The sequence below is a fragment of the Epinephelus moara genome, chromosome 11 (genome assembly GCF_006386435.1).
Source record: "Epinephelus moara isolate mb chromosome 11, YSFRI_EMoa_1.0, whole genome shotgun sequence".
In the NCBI taxonomy this organism is placed as follows: Eukaryota; Metazoa; Chordata; class Actinopteri; order Perciformes; family Serranidae; genus Epinephelus; species Epinephelus moara.
The window spans coordinates 20,082,009-20,108,645 of record NC_065516.1 but is presented as its reverse complement, the minus strand read 5'-3'; the positions used below and the strand labels follow the sequence as shown (position 1 = coordinate 20,108,645).

At 41.9% G+C, this 26,637-nt stretch overlaps 1 protein-coding gene across 3 annotated transcripts in view; it reads right to left on the bottom strand.

Annotated features, from left to right (window-relative positions):
* The window catches only part of nck1b (NCK adaptor protein 1b), a 37,088-nt gene extending 10,451 nt beyond the window's left edge, over positions 1-26,637 (bottom strand). Inside the window, exons 1-3 of one of the 3 annotated variants that reach the window (XM_050056175.1) lie at positions 26,427-26,636; positions 11,723-11,775; positions 9,109-9,349 (exon numbers count right to left, since the gene is read on the bottom strand). In XM_050056175.1, the coding sequence (XP_049912132.1) occupies positions 9,109-9,334 (226 nt within the window). In that variant the 5' untranslated portion in view covers positions 9,335-9,349; positions 11,723-11,775; positions 26,427-26,636. Of the gene's footprint in view, positions 1-4,301; positions 4,436-9,108; positions 9,350-11,722; positions 11,776-26,426 lie in introns of those variants that run through there. The other 2 variants (XM_050056176.1, XM_050056177.1) reach the window with 2 other exon arrangements.

Genomic DNA, 26,637 nt, shown 5'->3' with positions numbered 1-26,637 from the left:
CCAACTCATTAGCTGTGGGAAACACAGGCCTCCTGTCAGTGCCTCAACCTCATCTCATCATCGAAAGTAACCCCCAAATACTGCTGCTTGCGTGAGCTTTGCATGTACATATGCAAATGTGGTAGCTGAACGCTTCCCCAGAAACCCACAAACCATGCCACTACCTTACTGCTACCTGAGAAAGGTCTTCGAGAAAGAAGAGAAAATAAAAAGCACTGTGCACTGGAAACTTTTCTGTTTCGACGTCAGATGCTTTTTCCTGTGCATTTCCTGAGAGAGGGATGCGGAGGAAGGAAATCACGTTGCGTCAGATGGCAGCAAATCACGGCAAACAATGACAAAGACCTTAACACGCATATGTAAAACCCCTCCGAAAAAACTTCACTTTTTGTTGGCCGATGAGGTGCCCCAGCAGGAGGAGAAGAAAGTGCCGGGGAGTTTGTTTGGCTACCAGTGACAGACAGGAACTAGTTTTGTTTTTTAACTCTGGCCTCCCTTTGCTGGCTGGCTGTCCATTGTCTGCCAGGGCCCTTTCGACCCCTTCGCTTCCCTCCATTCCAGGGCTCTTCCTCTGTGGACGACAACACCCCGCGTCAGGCTGTCTGACAGTGCCTGAACATCCCTGCAATTGAACACAACATGATCACTGGGACCAGTTCGGCTGCAGTGAAACGACTCAATAAAGAAATATTTTAGAGCCAAACGTGTTAGAAACTGGCTGGTAATCAGAGAGGTGCACCACAGACCAGTCCCTATCACATCCTAATGTCTATCCTCCATGTGTCCAAGGTGATTTAACCTCTGACAACAATGTGTCACTCGCATTCACCAGACATGTGACGCAACACAGCAACCCTCAGCCATATGGTCTAGTATGAGACTTACGCATTAAATGTAATGACACCGTGTGCAGTCAGAAAGAGTGAGTCAAACTAACTAAAGGGAAGGCACACAGGAGCAAGCTGGCATATTCTTCAATGGGGACGGTTTGGGGTGCCATTTAAAACTACAGCTTCAGTCAAGCTGCTAACATGGTTGACTGATGGCTGCGCAAGAAACATACAAAGCTCTTTCAACTTCAGCCGTCTGAGACATCAAAAGCAGTCAGTCATCAGGCTCTGTGATGGAACAGAGGGAGGGATGGAGGCTCGGTGCTCCATTTAGCTTTTACAGCTCTGGATAGTGCAACATTACTGTCACAGGCAATGCCAAGGAGAACAGTCAAACAAAAAGGTGGTTGTATTAATTCCAGCCAGTATTGACTTTGTTATTGAAATCTGACTGGTTGTGGATCAAGCCTGGTTATTGACATTTGTGCACCTTTGCATCACTGCAGCAACACTGAAACTATTATCTCACTCAAGCTTCAATATTTCTATATGTAAAAATATCTTCACAGAAAGTCTTTTTCATACTTTTTTTTCACTTGACCTATTTTTTTTTAACCTCTGCTCTGGTGACCCAAATTTAAAGAACATTATATCTCGGGTTCCCCTCACTTGACTGTATCATTTTGTTACACCAGTGAAGCAACAGATGTCGTGACACCGATTGTTCCAATGTATTGAATGTCAAAAAATTACTTATGGAAAGCAGGTGCTGCTGCAACTGTCTGATGAGAGTTTTGGTCCTCCTAACAAAACGATACTTGATTTTAAGGCATATTGATATGTTTTTCTATAAAGCCCCTCTTTTCTAAAGAAGTCAGAGTTTTAAAATTTTGTCTAAAGAAGAGCTACACGTGGTCAAACTGACCAGACACACGATGCCAGCAGACATTTTGATACTTGGTGCTACGTTTCATTCAGTCACAAAAACTGTTCAATATCCAGCACTGCTCATGACATTGACTTTGAAATAAGGACTTAGGATACATGTTGCTACACCCAACAAAAACAACTGTTCTTAACGGGAAGGTTATTACTCACAGGCAAGCAACCAAACCCTTCAAATCAGGAAATGAAACTGAAGCTGAAACAATAAGTCAAAAATGAATCTGCAACTATTTGTTAAAAAGGACAAAAGTTTTTTTTGTTTGTTTTTTTTAAGAAAAAAGGAGAAGTTGATTGGTACTTGTTTGACAAATGGGGAATTTTCTTATTCATTTATGATCGTAAAACGAATATTTGAGTTTCGGACCATTGCTTGACTTGACTATGGGTTCTCGTAATTTGTGATAGACATTTTTTTAATGATATTTGCTGACATTTTGTAGGCTAGGGCTGCAACTAAGAGTTATATTTTATCGTAACTTTCTTCATTAAAATAAAATCATAATTTCCCCACAACTCAAGGTGATGTCTTCAAATGTCTGGTTTTGGCCGACAAACATTCCAAAACCCAAAGACGACCAGTTTACTGTTGTACACCACAAAGACAAGCATCAAATCCTCACATCTTAAAAACTGGAACCATGAAATGTTTGTCATTTTTGCTTAATAAAGTAACACTTCAAGTTCAAGTTCAACTAAATTACTGGAATAATTTGTGGGTATGTTCATGAATTGTCACATCTACTCATCTACAGAATAAAGTTGAATTGTTAAATCTCAACTAATAATCAGTTGAAATATTTATAATACTCAAACTATCTGTAGGTGAACTATTCAAATAAAGTGTTATTCCATTTTCAGAGTAGTTGCCATTTACTATCTATCGACTGATAGATTAGACGGCCATTAGGTTGAATAGACAAGGGGAGCTGTGCTGTAGACGTTACCAGCCTGATTACAGTGCTTGCTAGTATTCAACAAGCCCAAACCCCTGCTCACTTCCTCTTAAGCAATTCTTAATGGCAAAAGACACAGGAAAACAAAGATAAGTGGACAGCTTTACAAGAGAAAAACATCATAAGTCCTAAGTGACGTTGACAACTCTCTCCGCCAATCTCTTAATTATGATTATGTCTTTTGCTTTCCTGGCCTGGGAACAGCGTGGCGGTGGTTTTGGAGAAAAGAAGCGGGACTTTTTGAGGGAGCAAGGGACAGAGACTGCCAGAAAGTCAAATGGACAGACCCCGCACAATGATTCAACTTCCTTCTAACTTCTCACTTCCTCTCTGGCCTGGACTCCTCCAACGCTCAGGGAGAAATGTGGCTCAAATTAGAGTTTCCGCTCGCTGGGGAGGCTGAGAAACAGGAAAACAGAGGGAGGGGAAACAGAAAGAAAGAGAGAAAGAGAGAGAGGAGACTAACAGCTCTCAGTTTACACAAGCAAAACGTTTGTTAGCTCATCTCGATGTTCTTCTCAGCCCTTTTGCACTCTCTGGATTCTTTACAAGCACTGGACACACACACACATGCACACACAAGTAGGGTAGATAGGCAGAGACAGGAGATACCACTCAACAGTTACAAGGTGAGATTACAGCATGGGTGTGCGCCAGGGCCTTTTGAAAAAGTGTGTCAGCGTGGCTGTAAAGTATCTGCGGCCCACGGAGCTGCCGGAGCAATGACATTCCTCTGATAACCGAGCGAGGTGAGGGAGATGGGAGCCCGGGTCCCATCAATCAGCAGAGACCCCTTCCTCCTCTCAGTACAATGACTACAGTGTTCTACATGAGCACCCCGCGTCCCTTCAACTGTAGCTCATGACTGGCGGTGGGGTGGAGGGATGGAGTGGAGAGGGGGGGACCCTCCCAGAATGAGCGAGCTCGCCCTGAGGGTAGCATAAAAGAAAACAGACTTTGGCTATGTCTTGAGATACTTCTAAACAGGGTGGAGAGGGGGTCTTCAAGCATGATAATGTAATCCACTGAGTTGCAGCCCACTCACTAGGACAAATGCTAGAAAAAATGGAGTAGGATTACTTTGTTTGTGTGTGTGTGTGTGTGTGTGTGTGTGTGTGTGTGTGTGTGTGTGTTTAAAAGAAAGAGACAGAGAGGGATCGCTGAGGCAATTACAGGCTTCGGCTCAGCAAAAGGCTTCTGAAAGGCATATCCACCCAGTCTTTGCAGCCGCTCACACAGACACAGCCTCAAAAAGCTGTTAAGACACCCTCATCTCCCTCTCTCTGCCAGCACAACATGTTAGCACAGAAATCAGTTTCCGCCCGCTCTAAATATGACACATTCATTTGGCTAACCTGAAGCTGAAACCAACTTTACAACCAAAGTGAAAAATCAGAAAGGGAAGATGAAAGAGGGGAGAAAAAAAAACACTGACAGCCGCTCCTGCACAGTCAGAGAGAGAAAAAAGAGCTGCTCAAACTTGAAACAAAAGCTCTGCAGCTTGTAAAAAAAAAAAAACACAAACAAGGAGCTACAGGAGAACAGAAGACGAAGAAAGTTAAAAAAAACTCACGAAAGAAATGTTTGAATAGGTTAGCCATGTCCATTTTGGGCTCGCTGTCTCTCCCTCTCTCTGTCTCTCTCCCGGCCCCTGCTCTCTTCCCACTGCAGCTGTAGAGTTATTCCATGTGAACACCCAGAGAGCTGGGCGGATAGCGGAGCAGGGCAGCCCACTCTGTGAGCATGTGGTCAGGTTTAGCCAATGAGAGTGCGGGAAAGAGAGGCCTCTGGTCCAGCTCTGGAAGGCAGAGTACAGAGGCCTCATGGAAAGGGGAAGAAGTAGGGAGGGAGGGAGGGAGGGAGGGAGGGGGGGAGGGGGATTGAAGCTCACACTCAGAGAAAGAAAAAGAGATGAAAGAAGGGAGATACAGGGAAAGTGGAGGGGCTATTTTATCAACCTTGAGGCGCCGATTGGTTTTTCTAACAGGGTGGTGATCTGAAAAATATATTGAGAGAGGATCCGAGGGGACGCTGCGACGGCTGAGTGAGTCACTGAGTGCTCAGTGTCACATGACTGCAGTTGTTTGCAGGAGACACACTCATAACTTTACAACAAACCCAGGAAACATGAGTCTACAAACACACACACACACACACACACACACGCTCCAAAACACAACCATCTGCAGACGGATCATACCCTCACACATTCTTTCAAATGATGACACCACTCCACACCCAGCAACTGGCTTGTTTAAAAAAGAAGAAGAAGAAAAAAGACAGATACATTTTCCTCCCACATAACATATGAAAGTGTTGTCATCCGGCTGCTTCTCTTCTTCTTCTCCCACTCATGCACAAGAAAAACACAACCACCCATAATCTACCAGTTAAAAAACGTCTTAAATCTACTTATAGATCATAAAAAAGACAAATGAAGGTGAAGTATTTACAAGCTTTCTATGATTGTATGAGTGTTTAACGAGGCTCGGTTTCACCTTAACTCGTGTTTTACATTAGTCCGTGTTTTATTGGGTTTATGTGTGTGTGTGTGTGTGTGTGTGTGTGTGTGTGTGTGTGGTGCAGCTGTTCACCTGAGTGTTATTTGATCAATGGACATAGTGACAGGTGGAGAGTTGTTGCGAGGTTGATGGCTGTGGTGCGTGACAAAACATACCCCTACCCAACAATGTACACAAATCCATACATAAATAAATCTACACACTATTTGAGAAAAACAGATTTGTGTTTGGTATCTAGTGTCATTAAAGAAATGTTACTCCCCCATTTCTGATCCATCGTTAGCATAGTTAGCATGCATTGGTGCAGAGGGCTAACTTGGCTTGTTTACTACACTGTGTGAACGTCACTATCGCACTGAATCAGGGCTGCCCCTTAATAGTCGACCAAATGTTAGCCAACTGGAAAGGTCATTAGTCTGCAAGATTTCATTGGTCGCTTAGTCGCAGAGAAAAAACACAACAAAAAAAACCAACAACAACGTGAAACTCTATTGGGAGCTGCGCCTTGTCAAAATAAATCAAAACCTATATGACTGGACCATGTAGGAATTTAAATTTGAAAGGACAGGAACAGGAAGTGGCCATGCTTAGCAGTCAGACAGGAGTTAATTTACAGGGCTGGTACCTGCGGTTATTCCACAGGCTAGTTAATAACATGTCAGGCAGGAAATCCAAAGTGTGGGATCATTTTGAGAACAGGGTTCCTACACATTTGGAATTTCAAAATTCCATACTTTTCCATACCCTAATTTCCAGACTTCTCGGCGTTTTTTTTTTTGTTTTTTTGTTTTTTTCAGAGAATATGCAGCATCTGAGTAAATATAACAGTGTATCATATTTCACATCATATTTAATTATTCTTAATAGGCGATTGTAGCCAAGTACCATAATGGAATGCAAATAAAAACTCAGGTAAGTTCAATGTCTGGGCTGAGGCAAAAAGGTTGGGACTCTGGGTGCAAGCGATGCAGTAACGAGACGTCAGTGTTTTTTCCTTTCATGTGGCTCAGAATCGCCTTCTCCCCCATGTTGGCGATGTCAACCGATTTCACACAAAGCTTGCATCTAGCTCTGTGTGTGAATTGGGAATCCTTGGCAAACCAGTATTTAAATACGGCATTGTCAAGCCATCCATCCAAAAATTTGCATCTACCCATTGTGAACCACGTGAAACTCGTCTTCTTGTCGAAGGTGCAGTGTTGGAGTGAAACTTGATACCTGGGGGGCTGGAGGAGGGTCATTGGGCAGCGGACTGGACATACCACTTGTCAATCAGGTAAAAGGGGCGGTATGTTTTCTGAGACGTTTGCTCTCACACAAACTGTGCTTGGCCCGGCATAAAACACGATGCGGATTGATTAAATTACTTTTGGAAATACCTAATTTTCTATTTTAGAAAACAGTATTTTAGAACAGTGGTAATAGTCTGGAAACTTTATTTTTCATTTTCCATACTTTTTAATACCTGGAAATTGATCAAATTTATTTCCATACTTTCCATACTTGCGTAGGAACCCTGTGAGAAGGTGAAGGACGAACCCAAGGTGATCTGTAAACTCATCTTCATTGGTCGACTACAAACATGACGTATCATCTGAAACATGGAAGTAGCTACATGCCCATTAGCCACTTAGCACAATCATTACTGCTTTGCCGACACCTCAGTGTGTGACGTGCACTTGTAGATCAAATATAGGCCTATATTAATGTGTGTGACGTGCACTTGTAGATCAAATATAGGCCTATATTAATGGAGGTTCATTAGTACGGTTTTGTATTTCTCTGTAATGTAGCACAGTGTTAACAATGTTACTGATACTATTCTGTCTCACACCTTCAACTCAAACCATTGTGTTGCCCCGCTCAGAATATATAATTTAATAATTACATTAATATTGTAAACATGTGGGCGACTAGTCGACTAATGGCCCTAAATGACGACTACTGGTCGACTAGGAAAATTCTTAGTCAGGGGCAGCCCTACCCTGAATATTCTGCTGATCTGTTCAAACTCTCAAACTCTATATGGAAGAAAAGGAGCGAATAGTCGAATATTCCTATTGAGCAACCAAATGCAATTCAACTGACATAACTGTGTGTGAGTATGGTACAGCCCGAGTCAGTGTTATAAGAAACATGACTAAAAGCTGTAAATATAAAAAAAACGTTGAGGTCTCTTCCTGTCCTTATATAATTTTTCATCTGAGTATTTCAGCACACAGCTCTGCCCGGACATCAGCAGTCTCCTCTCACCACAACACTACGTATAAAAACACACACACACGCACACACACACTGTGCAGCTAACAGGAAGACACAGTTCACATGTCCAACAGATAAGTGTTTCGCAAACACTGCATTGTGTGATACGCTTACAAAACGATGACACACTTCTGGTTAGAAGAACCCAGAACACCCCCATTCTTTCAGTACCTCTGTGCAGGGAAAAACTACTTTGAGGCCCAGGGCTTCCTCGCAGGAGGTCACCCTACGCAGGGGAAAGTCATCATCGCCACATCAAAAAGCAAAAGAGATAAGGCTACCTCTTTTGTCAGTCTCACAAGTGTGGTTTGATGTTATGTATTTGTCAAATGGGGCCATAAACTACAGGACCCAGCTGCGGTGTTGAGCTTCACAAAAATTAGAATGAAGTACATTACACTACAAAGTACTGTGTTAATATCACAACAAAACCACATTTTACTGTCAATAGTGTGCAGTTATTTTTGAGTGTGCCTTTAAGTCTCAGTGGCAAATGCTGGTGTTCAAACTTTAACTTTATCTAATTCCCAAACAAACATGGCTGAAGTACACCAACGAACATTGTTATCCCATCATGCTATTAACTGAGACAATGACGCCCCGCAGAGCCGAACACGTTGGAGATTAGAGTCTGAAAAGCAATAGAAACTAAAGACACACACACACGCAGGGGAAATGATCAAAACGCAAAATCACAGGCAAAACAAATACCAGGTCATCTGGCTGTGTTCCATACTGGATGCTAACAGTCAGAGTGTGTATCCCAAATTATCATGACTGTCTGTCATCAAGGAGAATTAAGCTAAGACAAATGGTAACCTTGGCTCACACACACAGTTACATTTGGCGTGCTTCTGGCAGTACAAGGCCCTTGGCAAATGGCAGTGCCCAGAAATATTGCTGCAGTGTTGACAGAGTAGACAACACCTGTGCCGCATCAATACTGGTCGTAATAAAAGCGCAGGAGATATTAGATTTGTCAACATAAATCAAAAGCATTTCATTTGTGTGCCACAGAAACTAAATCTCCTAATTTGTTTGTATCTAGATTTAACCTCCAAACAACCTCTGAAATCAAAGAATATACTGCTGCCTTACCTGTGTGGATGCTTCAAGGTAAAATGGAAAAACGCCACGTTGCATTAGACACTACACTGCAGACACCTGTATCAGAAACTAAAGCCTCAGTCTAATTGCACTGTGAGAAGAAAGTAGCTGTCTGCATTTCCACCAATCAGACATCAGCCTGAGACCATCTTCCTGTGGAGGGTGTTACAGAGTTAACGAGATACCACAACCATGTGGTCAAATACAAAACTTGAGGTGGCGCTGGCCTAGATATCTCATGTTGACTCCATATAGGCTGAACAACAATTACCAACTGTGTGAAACATAGAGCAGTCTCAATCAAAAAGGTGTCATGAGTATAAGAAGACAGAGAGTACAAATACAGGTTAACTGGCATCTTGAGAGCTCCTCGAATTAAAATAAACAGACTTTTGGAAAGTGTAATCTTCAACATGAGTTCTGGCCGGTGCTTATCAAACTATCATTCAACACTTGCACACTGAAGAAACCATGATTGATTTGTTTTACCAAGTGTGTCTTTGAGATTCTTGACAATAGAAGCTTTCCTGGCACTGTTTTTCCTCTCCACGTAGTTGGACGGCACAAAGCCTGTTTTGTTGGTGGCATTTCTAACCCTCCACCAGGACTTGGAGTCGTCGAGGAGCCAGAGGCGCTCGTTTTTCTTGATGTCCAGCTCCTGGTCCTGCTGGGCCATGTAGTCGAACTTGGCGATGACAATCACCTCTTCCGTCATCTTGCACTCGGTACACTGGAGGAAAGAGAAAGGAGAGGACAGAGGAAAAGAAATGGATGTCAGATTGGCTTTGTCTCGTATAGCCAAACCTATGTCCACGCTTCATTTTTGGGAGAGGTCTGGCTGAACCCATCGTAATTCCAAACCAAGGGAAAAAACGCTCCTGGTTGTTGGTATTTTTTCCTTTCTTTATTTCACTTGATAGGGACAATGCAGAGTATGAGACTGATGTGCTGCACATAAAGTTTACAGCTATTGCTACTTTCCAACTCTTATCCCTAGTTGGGCTTTTACATATAGAAAACCTAACATGAAATTAAACACGTAGAGTTTTAGACATCATAAAACCACAATACACTATAAACATGGAAGGCACAAAAAAACATATACCACAATCCACACACCAAGGCCTGCCCCCTTGATAGTCGACCAAATGTTAGTCGACCAGAAAAGTTATTAGTCGACAAAATGTCATTGGTCTGCCTGGTTCAACGCCTGGAAGAAGATCAGCTCTGCGCTCAGGATTTCAGGTAAATAGGCTATACAGCGCTTGTTAAGGTTGCTTAGCACCCGACCTCACGTTTTCCAGACGGTTAAAGACGCAGCATGTGTACGGCCCCTAATTTCCAGGGCTGGTACCTGCGGTTATTCCACAGGCTAGTTAATAACATGTCGGGCAGGAAATCCAAAGTGTGGGATCATTTTGAGAAGGTGAAGGACGAACCCAAGGTGATATGTAAACTCATCTTCATTGGTCGACTACAAACATGACGTATCATCTGAAACATGGAAGTAGCTACATGCCCATTAGCCACTTAGCACAATCATTACTGCTTTGCCGACAGCGTCATCAACAGGCGGCTCTCTCAGTGTGTGACGTGCACTTGTAGATAAAATATAGGCCTATATTAATGAAGGTTCATTAGTACGGTTTTGTATTTCTGTGTAATGTAGCACAGTGTTAACAATGTTACTGATACTATTCTTTCTCACACCTTCAACTCAAACCATTGTGTTGCCTCGCCCAAAATATATCATATTATAATGAAATTAACATCGTAAACATGCAGGCGACTAATCGACTAATGGCCCTAAATGACGACTACTGGTCGACTAGGAAAATTCTTCGTCGGGGGCAGCCCTACCCTGAATATTCTGCTGAGCTCTGTTCAAACTCTCAAACTCTATATGGAAGAAAAGGAGCAAATAGTTGGATATTTGTTTTGAGCAACCAAATGCAACCGACATAATTCTGAGTCTGGTACAGCCCAACTCAGTGTTACAAGAAATGTGACTAAAAGCTGTATATATATATATATATATATATATATAAAAAAACATTAAGAGGTCTCTTCCTGTCCTTATATAATTTTTCATCTGAGTATTTCAGCACACAGCGGTCAGTGTTGGTTGACTAAGAAAATTCTTAGTCAGGGGCAGCCCTACAAATACCACAGTACATATACCACAAGACATCTACTGCAACAGACATGCCACAAACACCAATGCACTTACACTCACACTATTTCTTTAAACCAATCACAATCGTCTTGGGCAGCTCTAAGCCCAGGAAGCAGCAACAGTGCTCTTGCAAAATAGTGTCAGGAGGGAACTTGTTTTGGTGGAACATTTACACGTGGGGAGGTGAACCTTAGCATTAAAACGTCCTTATCCAAGTAAAAGAAAACACCACATAAAACATTAAAAGATGTTTTAGTGTGTTAAATGCAAGCTCGGAGATTGTCGTTGTTTGACACAGTGCTAAAATAAAGTGTGAAGATCGGCCTGTTTCATATAGTGACAGGGATTTTGAAAATGGTAACAAAGATAGTGGAGGGCACTCTGAAATAGTCAGCCAATGCTACATGCTGTGAGTCAGAGTACAGGAGCTAGAATGAATGTTCTACATTACAGAACATTTTAATTACCTAATCAACAAACTACTTCTATTATACAGTAGAATCTGGGTCAGTGATGAGGTTATGAGCAGCAGTAGCAGCAGTGATAAAGTTACCTCAATTTCTACCACCAGAATGATGACGATGAACACAAATGGCACAGTTTCTCTTTTAGTAAAACAACACAGGGTTTGCCCACAGGAAGCTGGTAAGCAGAGATGGTGAGCAATGCTGACTTTTTTTTCTTGTTCTTGTTGTGCAATTATGACAAGTTGACATATAGTTAATGCGGAAACCATTACTAGGAAATTTGCTAAACCTAATTTTCACAGAACTCCCCTTCAAATTATCAAGAGTATGTATCTCTATCTGCCCAGCCTTCATACACATTCTATTCTCCAACTGTGCCGTCTGCTCCAGACACAATGCTACGCTAAGAGACACACCAAAAGTAAATTTAGAAACTGTGTTTGGATATAGATAGCTGTACCTGTACTGCATCAAAGCTGAGAACTTCAAGGGCTCTGATACTTCTCTGTAGACCTAGGAAAAAAAAACAGAAAGTGCAGGAGAATTAAAAATAGACTCTTCTCAAAATCTGCCCACAGATTTCTTTAATAATATTCAAAACCTTGTATCTGTAACTCTGTTAAAGTGACTTAACCGCAGTCCATATAGCGTTTATTTCTGCATATGTGTTATCCAAATATCCTACAGCTAGGCCTGACTCCTGAAGAAATGCCAGCTACCATTTCCACAGTTTAGTCTCCTCAGGCATAATTTCCCCAGACCAATTGTACTCTTGAAATAACAGATATAAATGACTATTCTTTTCAGTCTTCAACACTAACAGCTGCCAAAGAGTATAGAGCCAATCTCTGAGTATCCACATTCTTTATAAATTTACAGAGGGGATGATTTCCTCTCAGAAGCAGTCCAACTATTGTCTATTGTGTTCGGCATCAAGCATGAACCTGAGAGCCAGGACGATAGCAAAGATTACTGTAATAGGGAAGTGAAGAAGAGGGGCACTGTGCGTCAGCGGTGTGGCTACGTCAGAGAGTGAAGCTCTCACTGAGCACTAATGATGTAGGATATTGCTTTAAATTTAGCCCAGGCCAATAAATATTCCTACGTGTGCAGCCTATGCAAATGCTGTGATTATGTGAACCGCATTACAAGCATGGCTCCATTGTTTGCAATGTCGCTTATCACAAGAGCTTTCAAGTTCCCTTGGGCATTTTAAAATTATGATTTGGGAGTACTCTAATACACAATCAAAACTTGTTTGTGTTCAACAATGAGCACATTCACAACAGCCGGTCTTATGACCCATGTAGCCATCGGCACATCTATGCTAAGGTTAATACAGCAGCACTGGAGGAGTGAGGCACCATTGAAGTGGCTGCTTGGCTGCTCTGATGTCATGGGAGTGGATGGAGTTTCACCTTCCCCCCCCCCCCCGACTGACTTCAGGGACCAGACACTGACCTCATTGATCGAGGGCACTTGGTTTTTATTTGAAGCAGAAGTGTCTTGGTTTCAGCTGCAGCTGGCCTTGAGATAGGACCAGAACCTGATCTTAGGCAAACACACGGAGCCAAGCTAACTCTGAGCATGATTAGCCAAGGGGAGTAAAATAAACAGTAGGCTAAATAACCATAGGCTGAGAACTGAGAAGAGCTTTACTTATGCTTTTCTAGAGAAAAAGTCAAGATGCTGATCAGATGGTTCATCATTTAAGAAAACAACACAGTGGATGACAGTGCCAAATAGGGGTGCCGAACTCTGTACTTTCAAGGGTACTTACTGAATTACACTGGTACTTCTGAGTTCCGATTCACATTAAATCAATCGGTGCCACATTTCAGTAACTGTCTGAGAGCCCATCTTGTCGCAAGAATTATTTAGAGCATAGAGAGAAAGAGAGAGATGAGACGACAAAATCTCTGCTGCTTATTCAAGTCACAGTGAGTCAGGACAATAGTGAGCTGAAAGTTGTCCCAAGTGTTGTGTACACTTCTCGAAACTCAACGCAGACAACACTCGCTCAGAGACACACATGGCAGCGTTCTCAAGCTATCCCTGTATTATGTGGTGTCGGAATAATTGGAAATATTAGTTCCCCATTGTGAAAAATCACTTCCACACCCCCCTCAAGTTAAAACACCAACTAGGAAAGTCTGCAAAACTTTGGGTGCATGACTTGCGGAGTTGATCGTATTACGCAGAAACATGGCAAACAAAAGTACTTGTCTGGTTGATGTTAACTGACCTACTGCATATTAAATTTTGTTTACATGTAATTTGTAACATGGTGTTAGGTTGTTACTGTGAGTTGCTGTTCACATAGAGTGACCTTGATTAGTAAGAAAAGGTAAAGCAATATTTCAGTGGTTTTAGGGAATGTAGGCGACTGGTGCAGCAACAAATCTGGGAAATAAATTCCTTTGTAATATAAACTGTTTGACCATACTAGGATAGCAACATAAATCTCCACTGGGACATTAAATGCTCTGAGCAATAAAATACGACACATCTTCCTTGTAGCGTCCGTGTTGTTTCCACATTACGACTTAGAAGCTCATGAACACACCAGAGCCAGAGAAAAATGACTTCACAACTTGAGTAACGGGGCCATCCACGGAGCATGTGAATGCATCATACGGGCTGGTGACAGACAGTGACATGCTGAAAGTTGTGGGGACGGGTTTGAGAGGGGAGAGGGAGGGCTTTTATTCTGTGTGGTTTGTAAAATGCTCTGAATAAATGCAGCCGAGCAGAGTTATGAGTTTCGCCTACACTGTACTCATGAAGGTAATAAAATAATAATATGGTAGCTCCGTAGTCTGAACCATGGCTGCAAACTCTTCATTGCCTCCAACGCCGTCAACAGCAGCACATTACAGCTTCACTCCCTCTGTTATTAGCTTCCACAATAAAAGGCCTAGACATATACACTGCATTACTGCTTAGTAAGAGGCCACACAACCAAGTATCTTACATAAATTTAAAAAAAAAATGTTTGAATTGAAAAGTTTGGATGTATTTTTTACAACTGAAATTAAATTTGCTGTTACAGAGAGAGTAAAGTACTGAAAACTGTTAGTTCAAATGTGTACAGTACCCAACCCTAGCACCACATCTCATTTCCCCCTCTTCATTAGATGAAGGGTGGCTGTGTCATTTAAAGATCCCAAAGTGTCTCCACATTTCATATAACCAGTTTTAAAAGGGGACACCTGTGGTCTGTTTCCCCCCCATGGGGTATGTTGTTGACTTCCCTTACCAAAAAACATTTGGGTGTACACTGTGGGTTTTATCTCATGGCATGTTATTGCCTGCTCCTTTTCCATGTCTAATTAAATTAATGAACACTGGGAGAAATGTTAGGGAGCGGCACACAAAAACAAAGAGCTGATTTACTCTCCTCGAGTGCTGCCTCTTTCACCAAGACAAAGGCAACAATCTCTCCACTCCCTGGGCTGGGCTGGATAACTGTCTGCCAAAGAGGCTGACAAGTGTGTATATGTGCTCCTTCTCCATTTACAATGTCCCTCCCTTACTATCTTTTTCCCCACACTTTCTACTCTCCCTGCCAATGCATGAAAGACTCATCAATGTGGGACAAACCCCTTTCCCAGCTATCTCCCATTTTCACAAAGCACACTGCATCCCAGTCTCACTCCTTTTAACTGCCGTCACCCCCCACGTCTAGGGTGGCGGTGCACTAAGTGCACACTGACACCGCAATGACTTACGATAGTGCAGATGTGAGGGTGGATCAAAAAGTTGGGCGACAGATGCTCTGAGCTAATCGTGCAGCTGCAGGCTGAGCCCAGGCCACTCGCCACTCCAGAGCACTAAACGTGAGGTCAGACAGGTCAAACTGCTCAAATGGTGTCATATCCACAGTGGATCTCCGTTTACCCTGCTGTCTGGCACAATTACCAGGTACCAATCCATCACCAAACCCACAGTGCACATAAATAAAAGCAAAGCTCAGCAAGTCCGACCAAAGTTTTCATCCATTTGTTTCAACTTCCATACTTCTCTTAAAAAAACAGCATCTTATCCTGTTTTGTGATCACAGACACAGATCATTGCAGGACCTAAGATGCAACAAGTGTGGGACTGTCTTTCTGCCATAAGGTCAATTTGATTACTGACAACAGCATCTGCAACTGATTGAGCAGATTTTTACAGCACATCATGCAGAAGAAGGAGAGTTATCCAAAAATCCAAGGTAAAGAGTTGATTTGGGAATCTGGAAAAGACTGCCCCAAATGTAGGCCAAATGATGTAATGAATCACACAGCTCACCGTCAAATAGCATATGACCTTTATAATGAGTAACTGGTTGTATAGATGTTTTGAACGAGCAAGACCAACACTGAAAATAACTTGGGTGCTAGACATGAAGCCAAAAAAACAAAAGGATCTGTACGCACGAGCTCTGTGGTTGTCAACAAGGGCGACCACATGGAATGGTAGACAGGTGGTCAAATCTGGTGGCCAGTGGTAACTGCAGGGTTTTCCCAGCTAACTGTGGATACGTCTTCTTCTGCTATCCCTCCCTCGCAGTATGATAAACGGATGTGCTGACAGAAGGGCGCTAAAAGAATGTCCCTACTGATATTTTGTTTTTCACTATGTAAAGTTGCATTTCCTGTCGCTCCTTAAAAATAATGAACAGTGGTTCAAAGCAGTTTGAAGCCGCGGCAGCAGAATGTATTCAATTTGCATTAATGTTACCTTAACAGTAGCTGACTTCATTACAGCTCCCATAACACAGCAAATGAGTAGCCCACCTACTTAACTATGGAGGGGGAACACAGAAGTTGGGCAACTTAATAGCAGTATATTTGATAGGGACTGCAAGTATATTGTCAGAAAACTATGACAAACACCCAAACTGACCTCTTCAAAATGCTTAATTTGTCACTCAAGAATCCAAAACATCAAATATTTTATTTACAATTATATAAATCAGGGAAAAACAGCAAGCCCTCACATTTGTGACCAATGTCGTATGTTTAGCATATTCTGCTTTAAAAATGTTAATCAAAATCGTGATTTATTTTTTGTTTAAATGGACCTTCTATGCTCATTTACTTGTATTTGGGGTTTCTACGCAAACATGTTTACATGCTTTAATGTTCGAAATAGGGATGCGCGCAATTAGTCACCCCCTCGCTAGTCGGCACCAGAAATATTAGTCGGTTAAACCAATTAGTGTTTTATTCATGTACAAGGCAACTTAACTGTCACGCAGCCTCCCACCACTAGTGGGGTCTACAGAGCCGTCAGACAGCAGTCCCCCTCCCCACGGCAATGCTCGAGTAGACTGGAGCTTTAAAACAGCATAGTGGGAAATTGGAGAGATGTCTTCTCGCAAAACCAGCGCAGTTTAAGTGAGTTGTTGTCAGATGATGTGTGGGTTTGCATTCATACTGCACGGCGCAAAATGCCTCTCATTCCAGCTGAAATTTTATTATAAATTACATGATGTTTCATTAACTTTAAAGTGAACTGCTATCATTTTTGTCAGATAATCTGCAAGGTTCAATGTCTTGTACTTTAGCAGCATTTAAAATCCAACATGGTTGTGCGACATTATGATTAAAGGCTTCAAAGGGCTATTAATGCACACAATATTTTTTGGGATAATGTTTCAAATACTTAACATGTTTTCTGAGTGTTTTCCTTGTCTTTTAGACAAGTCGACTCGTCTTAATCAAAATTTCCGTTTAGTTGACAGGGAAATTAATCGCCAGGAATATACCTAGTTCGAAAACACTTTATTTCCCTCGTACTCTCTGTGCTGGAACACCAGTATTCACCCTCTGTCTGGGACGCTCTATTTTAGCACCTGTCTCTTTGAGGCCCCATCTCAAAGAAGCCTAGTCTGCTCTGACTGGTCAGTGTTTCAGGGTCTACCATGTCTAGGCGTCTCTGCACCATGATCACCTCAGTCGGGTAATAACTGTAACAGAGTGTAGCGGCACTTCCTTTTGCGTAACATCACCAATAAAAGCTTCAAAACCCCAAATCTTCACAACCAGACATGTTCCAGTAGAAATATAATGCAAAATCAGGGAGAAATTAACAACATCGGCAACCAAGATTATGTTTCCCAGACGTTAGCATGTAGCTACAAGTAGCAATATAGGCTGCGTAATGTAAATACCTGAAGAAGCGTGCCTGAAGCAGATGACCTTACAAATAAATTTGTCAAGAACTGATGTCAGCTTGTCTCAAAAGTAGACAAAAAATGTTGAAACACAGTATCCAGAACTGTCTGAAGGTATTTGCTCGCAGGGATTACTTACTACAAATGTTTACCTCATTATTTGAAATGTTGGCCATTGTTTGAGTCCTATTTAGTATTTTACCTACAAAACAACTCCATGCTAAAACAACTAGAAGAAGAAGAAGAAGAAGAAGAAAGACCTTTATTGTCATCGTTCAACATGTGTATGAACTAAGGGAGCCACAACAAACTACAACTACAACAAAGAAGTCACAGGCAACAATACTAGATTGAACTCCATGACAGAATAAGTTTACAAATTACACTAAAACCTACTTGTGCCATGCAAATAAACTGTACTGTTAACTACTAAATACCAAGCTGATACGGAGGGCCCATCTTATCTCTGCCACAGCAGCAGCTGTGGGGCAGTGACAGGTCACCCAGTGTTGCTATCAGTTATCCACTCATGTTCTCAAGAGTGCTAACACTGGTCACAACTGTTTCCCATCAGCAAAGGAGAACTTACCCAAATCTGGGACAGCTATCTTCAATAGTTACAAAGGCACAGCAGTGATTACTTATTAGATTTTAAGAAAATACCTATTTGTTAGTCAATAAAATTAAAGAGGCTGTGACAACACACTAAACACTGTAAGCCACAAGCCACAACAACTGCATATCAGCGGTGTGATAGAGATGCAGTGTGCAACTTTGCGATGTTACTATGAAACAACACTGACATGAGTCGACCACATCCTGCAGTCTACAGCTGCTGCCACAACCCCTTGTGTCTCTGTGGGGGAAAAAAACACAAGTGACATCTAGTCAGAGAGCACACCCAGTGGCCTGTGTGGTAATGCATGATATGGGGATACTAGAGATATGCATAAGAAGTAAAGAACTGGAGTAGCATTAGTGTGAGTGGCTCTGACTTTATCTGCCAGGCTGACACCACTTTGTGAAAATGATGTCACAACAGCTGGATACTGTATGATCTAAACAAGCCTAAGAGAACAATTATGGATCGTTGCCTCTCTTCTCTGCGGGAGCAAATAGTGCCACTGCTCGACAGGACTGCTGAGGCACTGAGACAGCAACAGCATGAGCTCACAGAGGCAGACAGAGTAACCTAATCCCTGTGACAGCCTGCTAAAATCACAGCCTCTGCTGCCTTCTGGAATGTGCTCTGTATGCTCACTGCTCACTCAGCCCCTCTGGCATTGCTGCACTTCCTCCAACTTACACCAAAACTCACAGTTTGGCCACGGGGCAGGTCTGGCTTCACAATCGGAGAGCGCAGGACGGCGGCGGACCGATGAATACGTGCTTGTGCTTTTCTTTTTTCCCCCACATCGAACCACTGCGACTAAAACCCATGAGACTGCATCTCGTCCCAGTTGTCCTAGATTCTCTCAAAACAAAACAGAAGCACAGCAGCAAAGGGTCATGGGAGACTTGGCAGGCCAGCTGTGAGACAGGAAGTGTGGACACAAGGGTGACCGGATGATGGGAAAGTGATGCAATCTGACAGAGTGCAGGCTTGACCTCTGAGTGGAGATGAGTTCAGATAACTTATCTTTGCTTTGCATTGATGCATGTAATGTATCTCAATTAAGGGATGAGGGACCAAATGCAGCACCACTTTAAACTTAAACACCGGTGCTGCTGGGAGAAAATATGATGTTCCCCATTACTGTTCCACTATCAAATTAAAACTTAATTGAGGACAGAGGGGCCTCTAGTGTTTTGGGCTAAGCATATCGGCTCATGACTGTGTGAAAGCAGTTGGTTATCCACCCCTCGGGATCACCCTCTGCAGTTGGGAATGGCCTAAAATAGACCGGGGCTCATGTCCTTTGAGAATTGCCAGAGATTTACTCTCATAGCAACAACCAACACCAAAAGTTTCGAGCTTCATTTGAGGCCAACTTCACATCAAACGGCTCGCTCTATGCTCAAAACAAATCCGTGAGAAGTGTACACAAATGACACCGTTTGAAATATGGTGTAAAGCAATTTAGCCACAAAATGAAAAGTCACACGCAAAATCACGGCCGGCCACTTTGACATACTGTACAGACAAATTACTTAGGAAGACAAGAGCAGTGTGTGCAAAGCTTTGAGGAATCTCTTCCAAGTGTACTGAACTTTAAACCCTTACAGCAAACCTACATATTCTCACAGATTCTGCACCCCCGTCATAAAAGACGATATTTATTTTTTGACAATCAGAACAAGTTATAATGATGCTGATAAGGAAAATAAATATGCACAGCTGAAAAGAGTTTTCACTTCCCCATTTTCACTTCCCAGTTTATTACGACTGCATATTTTCCACTTCACAAGGCGTGAGGCTGGATGGTACTGTCTGGCCCACAGAGAGATGGCACTGGTGAACTGACATGTCGTTTTTGTGGCTGGAAAACAGGATGAGATGTCCTTTTTTTGTGTCCTTTATTTTGGAATGGTGGGACCAGCTCGACATAAAAAAAGATGACACAAACACAGTGTCTCTCATATGAGTGCCTGTCAAAAAAAAAAAAAAAGGTTTTCACAAGTGAGCAAATCAGTGATCTGTATCACCCTCGAAAAGCCTGATCAAAGCACCCTCATCACACACCACAACAAATTACATAACCAAAGTGCTTGTCGGAGACATGTAGAAAAGCTAAATTTAGAAATAAGACCACTGCAGTGGTATGCAGGAATAAATTGAATGTAAGCCAGACTAACATTATCTACCTATTACCTCCCAGTATTTACACTAAATGAGTTTTAATGTCTACAACTGGCCTTAGCAGCAGCCTACCAGCACTAAATCACCTACATCCTCTGTTAGCAAACGCACACCAAAACATAATACCTCTATGTCAGACAGGATCTATTTCCTCAGACCCCACCTACATCAGCAGAGCCTACACATCCGTATCCACGCCCTGCTCGTTGCTGGAGTTGCCAATTGTTGTTCTGGGTGGCCTGTTTGCTTATAGCTACCAGGTCCAACAACGGCCACATCCAAGAAATCTGGGATCAAGGCAACAGCAAACTAAACCTTCAGGTTACCTCATCAACTCTGGGAGCTCCGGGGGATTTCCCGATGACTAATCCAAGTTTACAAAGCAGGAGGATTCCTAACATCAAAAAGTGCTGTGCAAGAAATCTGTTTGTGGTTAGGTTTTGTAGTAGCATTAAGAGTCAGTAAAAGAGATGATCCACATAAAATCTAAATCTGGCCAAGCAGTGTGCTGTAGCTGTGTACCTCGTTGCAAACTGCAGCCTTCTGGAAAAACGCTATTGTTGCAGTCAAAATAGCAGATCATTTGTAAACCGCAAGATAATAATGCCAGACAGCCTGTGTCAGAGAGATGAAATGGATACACTGGCTTCCTCTTAGTCTTCATACATCCTGGCAAATATGAGCCCCAGGGTGCTGTCACAATAGGACTAAACAAGCCACTTGGGAGGACACAAGTCTGGGGAGGGCCACGTGTTGGGACTTGTGTATGAGCATCTTGAGAGCGGGAGGCATTCCAGATTGCATGGTGATGCCACAGCAAAAAAAAAAAAAAAAAATCTGGGGTCTGCACAAATCCACAAGATGTCTGATAGGAGGAAGACAAGAAAAACATTTTCCACAGACATCCTCACCTCACCTGCCCGACTGAGAAACAACCTACACACATTTTCAACAGTGGAAGGACTGAGCTTGATGAAACTGAGAGTGTGTCTTTTTACTTTAAGCCACCATGTGTACAGTCAGAAAAGGACAACAGATGACAATGTATTATATCAACACCTCTGAGGGATCAAACCTGGGGACAGTGAGATGAGTCAGCTGGCGGCTCCACAACGACTTAACACATTTTTGGATGGTCATATTTTTCTACAAGCAAAAACCTGTGTGCTGCCAAAACTATTTGAAGGATGCTGTAATCACATAGTTGCTTTAAAATCAATTCAACACTGCTGCAGCTGCTTCTGTAATGACAAATATGTAACATCTTAAACAGGCCAGACAGTGAAGGGATTAAGCCCGACTTTAACTCTCAATTAGTCGCCCCTGACTAATTTCAAAATCAGGCCAACTTTCTGCCAGACTTTGTCATTTGACGTTCAGTTTGAGGGGGGTCATGGCGCCTGATTAACTGCCTCAACCATCAACAATTTCTGGCATGTCAGAAATTTTGGTCAGCTATCTTGCAGTTTCAACACTTCCACAATCCACTTTCCTACATGCTGCCAAACAATCTGTTACAACAGGTGTTGAGCTTGTTTTAAAATGATCTAATTACTGGAGAAGTGTTTTACATACTGTAGCTAAAACTGTACTTCTGTCAGATAAAACTGAACTTCGCTGCGGACCAGACAGACCATACAGTCTGCACCTTCCAGCCATCTGTACCTACATATATATATATATATATATATATATATATATATATATATATATTTCCTCTTATACTTTCAAAATAGAACTGCAAAAATTAATGCTGCCTTTCTCCCCTTTGAATTAACTTTGTTGGGACTGTCACCGGATAAAACCAAACACAGTGAGCATTAAAGTTGCAGGTTCTGGCTCGGTAAAAATGCAGTGTTTGCCAAGCTTTAGAATTCCGTTTCCCTAAAAGCACCTTAAGGCCAGCATATGATTCAGCATAAACATGTACAATGAAGATCATCATAGCTTTAAAATACTTCTGGTAAACAAAGACAATAGTGTTTTATATGAAGAACTGTTTGAAGGTCTGAATGGTTCTTTACCTGGGACTAGGGCTGGACGATATGGAGAAGATCAAATATCATGATATGTTTAACCAAATACCTCGATACTGAGTAGGGTTGACTATTGATGCTTTCAGAAAATATGTACACAATAATATTTCTGACAAATAATTATCAGTAATGTGGATATAGTGATTAAGTGGGTAAAGGAAAATAACAGAACAAGTAGATCAGCCTGGTAAGTTCAGAAAATTACATCACTTTACTGTAATGTATCACTGGGCAATGTGCACTGAAATTATATCCCGATATTTTTAGGCTGTATCTCAATACACAATATATATCTCAATGTTTTTAAATCTCCTATACAGCACTTCATCAATGTTAGGACTGGGAGATAAAATCGAACATAATATTTCTTAACAAATACCCTCTCTGATGCGACAAAGTTGTGGCGATGGTGACAGAAAATATTAACTCAATGAGATTTTTGATCAATAATCATCAGTAATGTGGATATAACAACTAAGTGGGTTATGGCAAGTATTAAAACAAACAGAAGTTGATACATTTACATCACTTTGCTGTAAAGCAGTCTTTAAAATAGGGCTGCAACTAACAATTATTTTCACTGTCGACTAATCTGTCGAGTATTTCTTTGATTAGTCGACTAATCATTTTATTGAAAAATGTGTCAAAATGTTGAAAAATGTCAGTCTGTCTCTCCCAAACCCCAAAATTACGTCATCTAATGTCTTGTTTCGTACTCACGCCAAAGGGTTTTAGTTCACCGTCATGGGAGAGTGTGTAAAGCTGCCAATATCTGAACGTAAGAAGCTGAAATAAGAGAATTTTGTGGTACTTTTATAGTACTTTTCTATAGAAAATGACAAATCGATTAGTCGGCTACTAAAATAGTCACATATTATTTTAATAGTCAATTAGTCATCAATTAGTCGACTAATCGTTGCAGCCCTACTTAAAAACGCCAGAAAAAACACCATTTATGCCATTTCACGATACAATGGTATCCAAAATCTAGACCGATATATAGTCTGATATCTCGATAACGATAAGATCTTCATATTGCCCAGCCCTACTGTAATGCAGCCTTTAAAACCAATAAAAGACAACACTTTCGATATTACGATATCCAAAATTTAAGGCGATATCTAGTCTCATATCACGACATCAATATATTATCGATATACTGGATAGTCCTACATGGGACCACCAATAATGATGACAGGACCATTGATTGAAAGTCTTCAGAGGACACTGTATTAGATGGAAACAGACCTGTACTGTAGACCTACTTTTGGTTCAACAAATTTACATAAAATATCTAGAGATGGGCAGACTAAACATAGCCTCAGTGCATGACAGTGACAATGCAGCTGCGCTTCCAAAGCATACTTTCATCAAGACAGAAATTTACACTTCTAACGAGACATTTTGACATCATTGCTTTTTTAGTCACGGATACACAACAAATTCTGTAATGAGAGCCGCAGTTGCAAGTACACACATCCTCATTTTCACACTGCCAAACCCACTGAAAGGAAAAACCCTGAACCATAATGAACTAATAGAGAAAAACACCACTGAAACTGCACACTTCTTTCCTCCTACATGAGGAAGTCAAATCACTCACTCTAAATGAGAAATGACATTGAATATTTCAACCGCACACAGGCTAGACTGTAAAGTTTTACAGAAGTGAGGAGAATGACATGGCACCATCTAGAACTGCTTTGCTTCATGACTTTGCTTTTGCGTGCATCATCAGCTGAACAGATTTTTATGTTATCAGGTCAACTAGATAAAAAAGTGCACTTGTCATTCCCTTTTTCAAGTTCCTTTTTCAGCAGGTGACCTTGGTTAAAACACCTTGGTTCTGTTATCGACTGTTCAAACAGCCCTAGATGCATGAGCAGTCAAAGGAAAACATGTCAGACAGCAACAGACAAAATCATGAGAGAAAATAAGGAAATGGAAGAAAGCACGTGCAATAACTAAGATTACGAAGATAAGAAGAGAGACGATTACGGGGAAAAAAAAATCCCCCCTCCATTTCTCAACTTTAGCTCTAAAGCCACTTAATATATCAGAATTTTATGCTTGTCATTTGACCAGGGAAATTTTCAGCCACATTAGATTTTTGGCCATCTCGAAAATGCACAGTTGGTATTTTCCCCTAGGCTGTGAGGACAGATTTGGCTGCTTGAGGCCAATGGGAGCACATAGCAAGCACTGAGAAAGAGGCAGTGGCAGGAAAAAGAGCTCATCACTGCATATCCATAAGATTATACTGTCATAACACTCAAACAAAGGCGCTGTTAGAGGGTATCTGAGTCAACAGGAGCTATAAATAGGACATGAAGTAAATAGGGCCCCATCACTGCAATATCAACATGCATAGCTGAATAGTGAAAGCTTAAGTTCGGGGGGGGGGGGGTCCTCGATTCTAAACGTGAGCTCACAACCTGGCAGCTGATGGGTGCAAACGTTGTCCATGGGTCTTCCCGAAAGCCATTTTCATGCCCTACAAATTGGCCTCTATGCTCCAGAGAAATATAATATCATCAGCCCTCAAGCAAATCATGGTGGTAATCAGGTCTCCACCATCTTTCTGTCCCTAACCTCCCTCTGACTCCCACTGAGAACAGAGCTACAGCAGACCAAATGTCTCTCTCCCCCTCTCACCTCCCTGAGACCTTAATGAGAGACTGTGAAGAGGTCTGTCAGTGTGACAATAATTAAAGAAACTACTATTCAGCAGCTGCAAAAAAAAAACCTTTGACAGACACACATGCTAACCCTTCAAATCACTCAGAACTAACCACATATCTCCAAATTAATATCTGCCAGATAAAACCACTCCAGCCATATTAATCTGCTGATTGTTTCACAGCGCTGTTGGAAGTTTTGCAGCGGGGCCACACACAAACACAAGCCGCAAGAGCTTGCCAACAATTATACAGCCTTATCGGCCATTGTGCTACTGAAGCATGACATTTAGTCTGGCTTTGGTTGTGTAAGGTAGAAACAATGTTAGGAGATAAGCAGAGGGAGCAATTATCTAAAATCTTGCCCCAAAACAGAAATGGTTTCACTTACACAGTACATTTGCCTACCTATTAGTGCTCTCCCTGGGTGGATGGAAGTTAACATTTCCCTACTCGTATGCAGTTGTTAGTTACTGTCTTTGAATTGGTGCTAAAGGGATTAGTCTACTGACACACAAATAAGTCTTTAGCAGCTTCTCCAGTGTGAATAGGTAGGCTTTTATGTGCTTTGTATTATGTAATCAGAATATATTTGGATTTGGGACAGTGTGAAGCTGTCACCTTGGACTTTGGGAAACTAATGGACATTTTTCAGTATTTCTCTGACATTTTATAGGCTAAATTATTGTGTAATTGTTACTAAATATCATTAAATATTAATGAAACTCCAATGCATCATCAAAAAGCCATATTGGGAGGCAAGAAAGAGATGATAGACTGACTACAATACCCATTTATGTGTGTCAAATCACAGCTAACAGGCTGTTAAACACAAGTACAGGGAATCATAAGTTAATTTTAGGGAATGCCTCCATCGTGACAATGACCAAGCTGGCTCCAATCACTCCACAACAACTTCAACTTGAGCATTAGTTAACGTTACATGTAACATACATGTACTAAGAGGGAATGCAGTGACTTAGAGGATGCAGTTTGCATGATAATCCGTTAACTGTGGCTGCCACTGAGGCGTCCTCTCCATTTTCAGTCTCAGGATAAAAAAGCGTTAACGTGGTGCTCTGCACGAAATGAAATGTAGCCACCTTCAGTGGCTGTGCTGCAGTTTTATCTGAGCTTTTATCTTGTAACTTAAGCCTGACAGCGTGTCACGCTATCTAACTTGGCTAACGATAACCCGGCTACGAAAAATCCACCAAAAATGCCATTAACGGCCAAAAATGTCTCGGTTACAGCCAAACTAACCGCTAGCCAGCTGGGTAACCGTATGTTGGCCATGTTGGCAAGGCGACAGACTGGTTTTGTCTGGGTTAACAGTTAGCTGTTAGCCGACGTGACTTGTAACGTTACTAGGTGAATCCAAAGGATAGCAGGAGCTAGCCTGTAGCTCTCGGTAGAAACGTTACTGCGGTAGCCTGGATCAGATAGCTTCACCGTCAGTGGCAGCTCAGATTCACACCGTGTCTTACCTGATTGCTGATGGCCACCTCTTCTTATTTCCTTCTGGAAATATTCAGCGTCTGGAAGCGTCACTCAAGTGATATCCAGAAACCTCGCTGGGAGCCAGATATTTTTCCACTCCAGCAAGCTAGCCTAGCTGATGAGACGCTGTGCCCCGTTGGAATAGCATTTCTATATCAAAGCATGTCATTGCTCAGTAGCACAGCTAGGCTAGCTAGC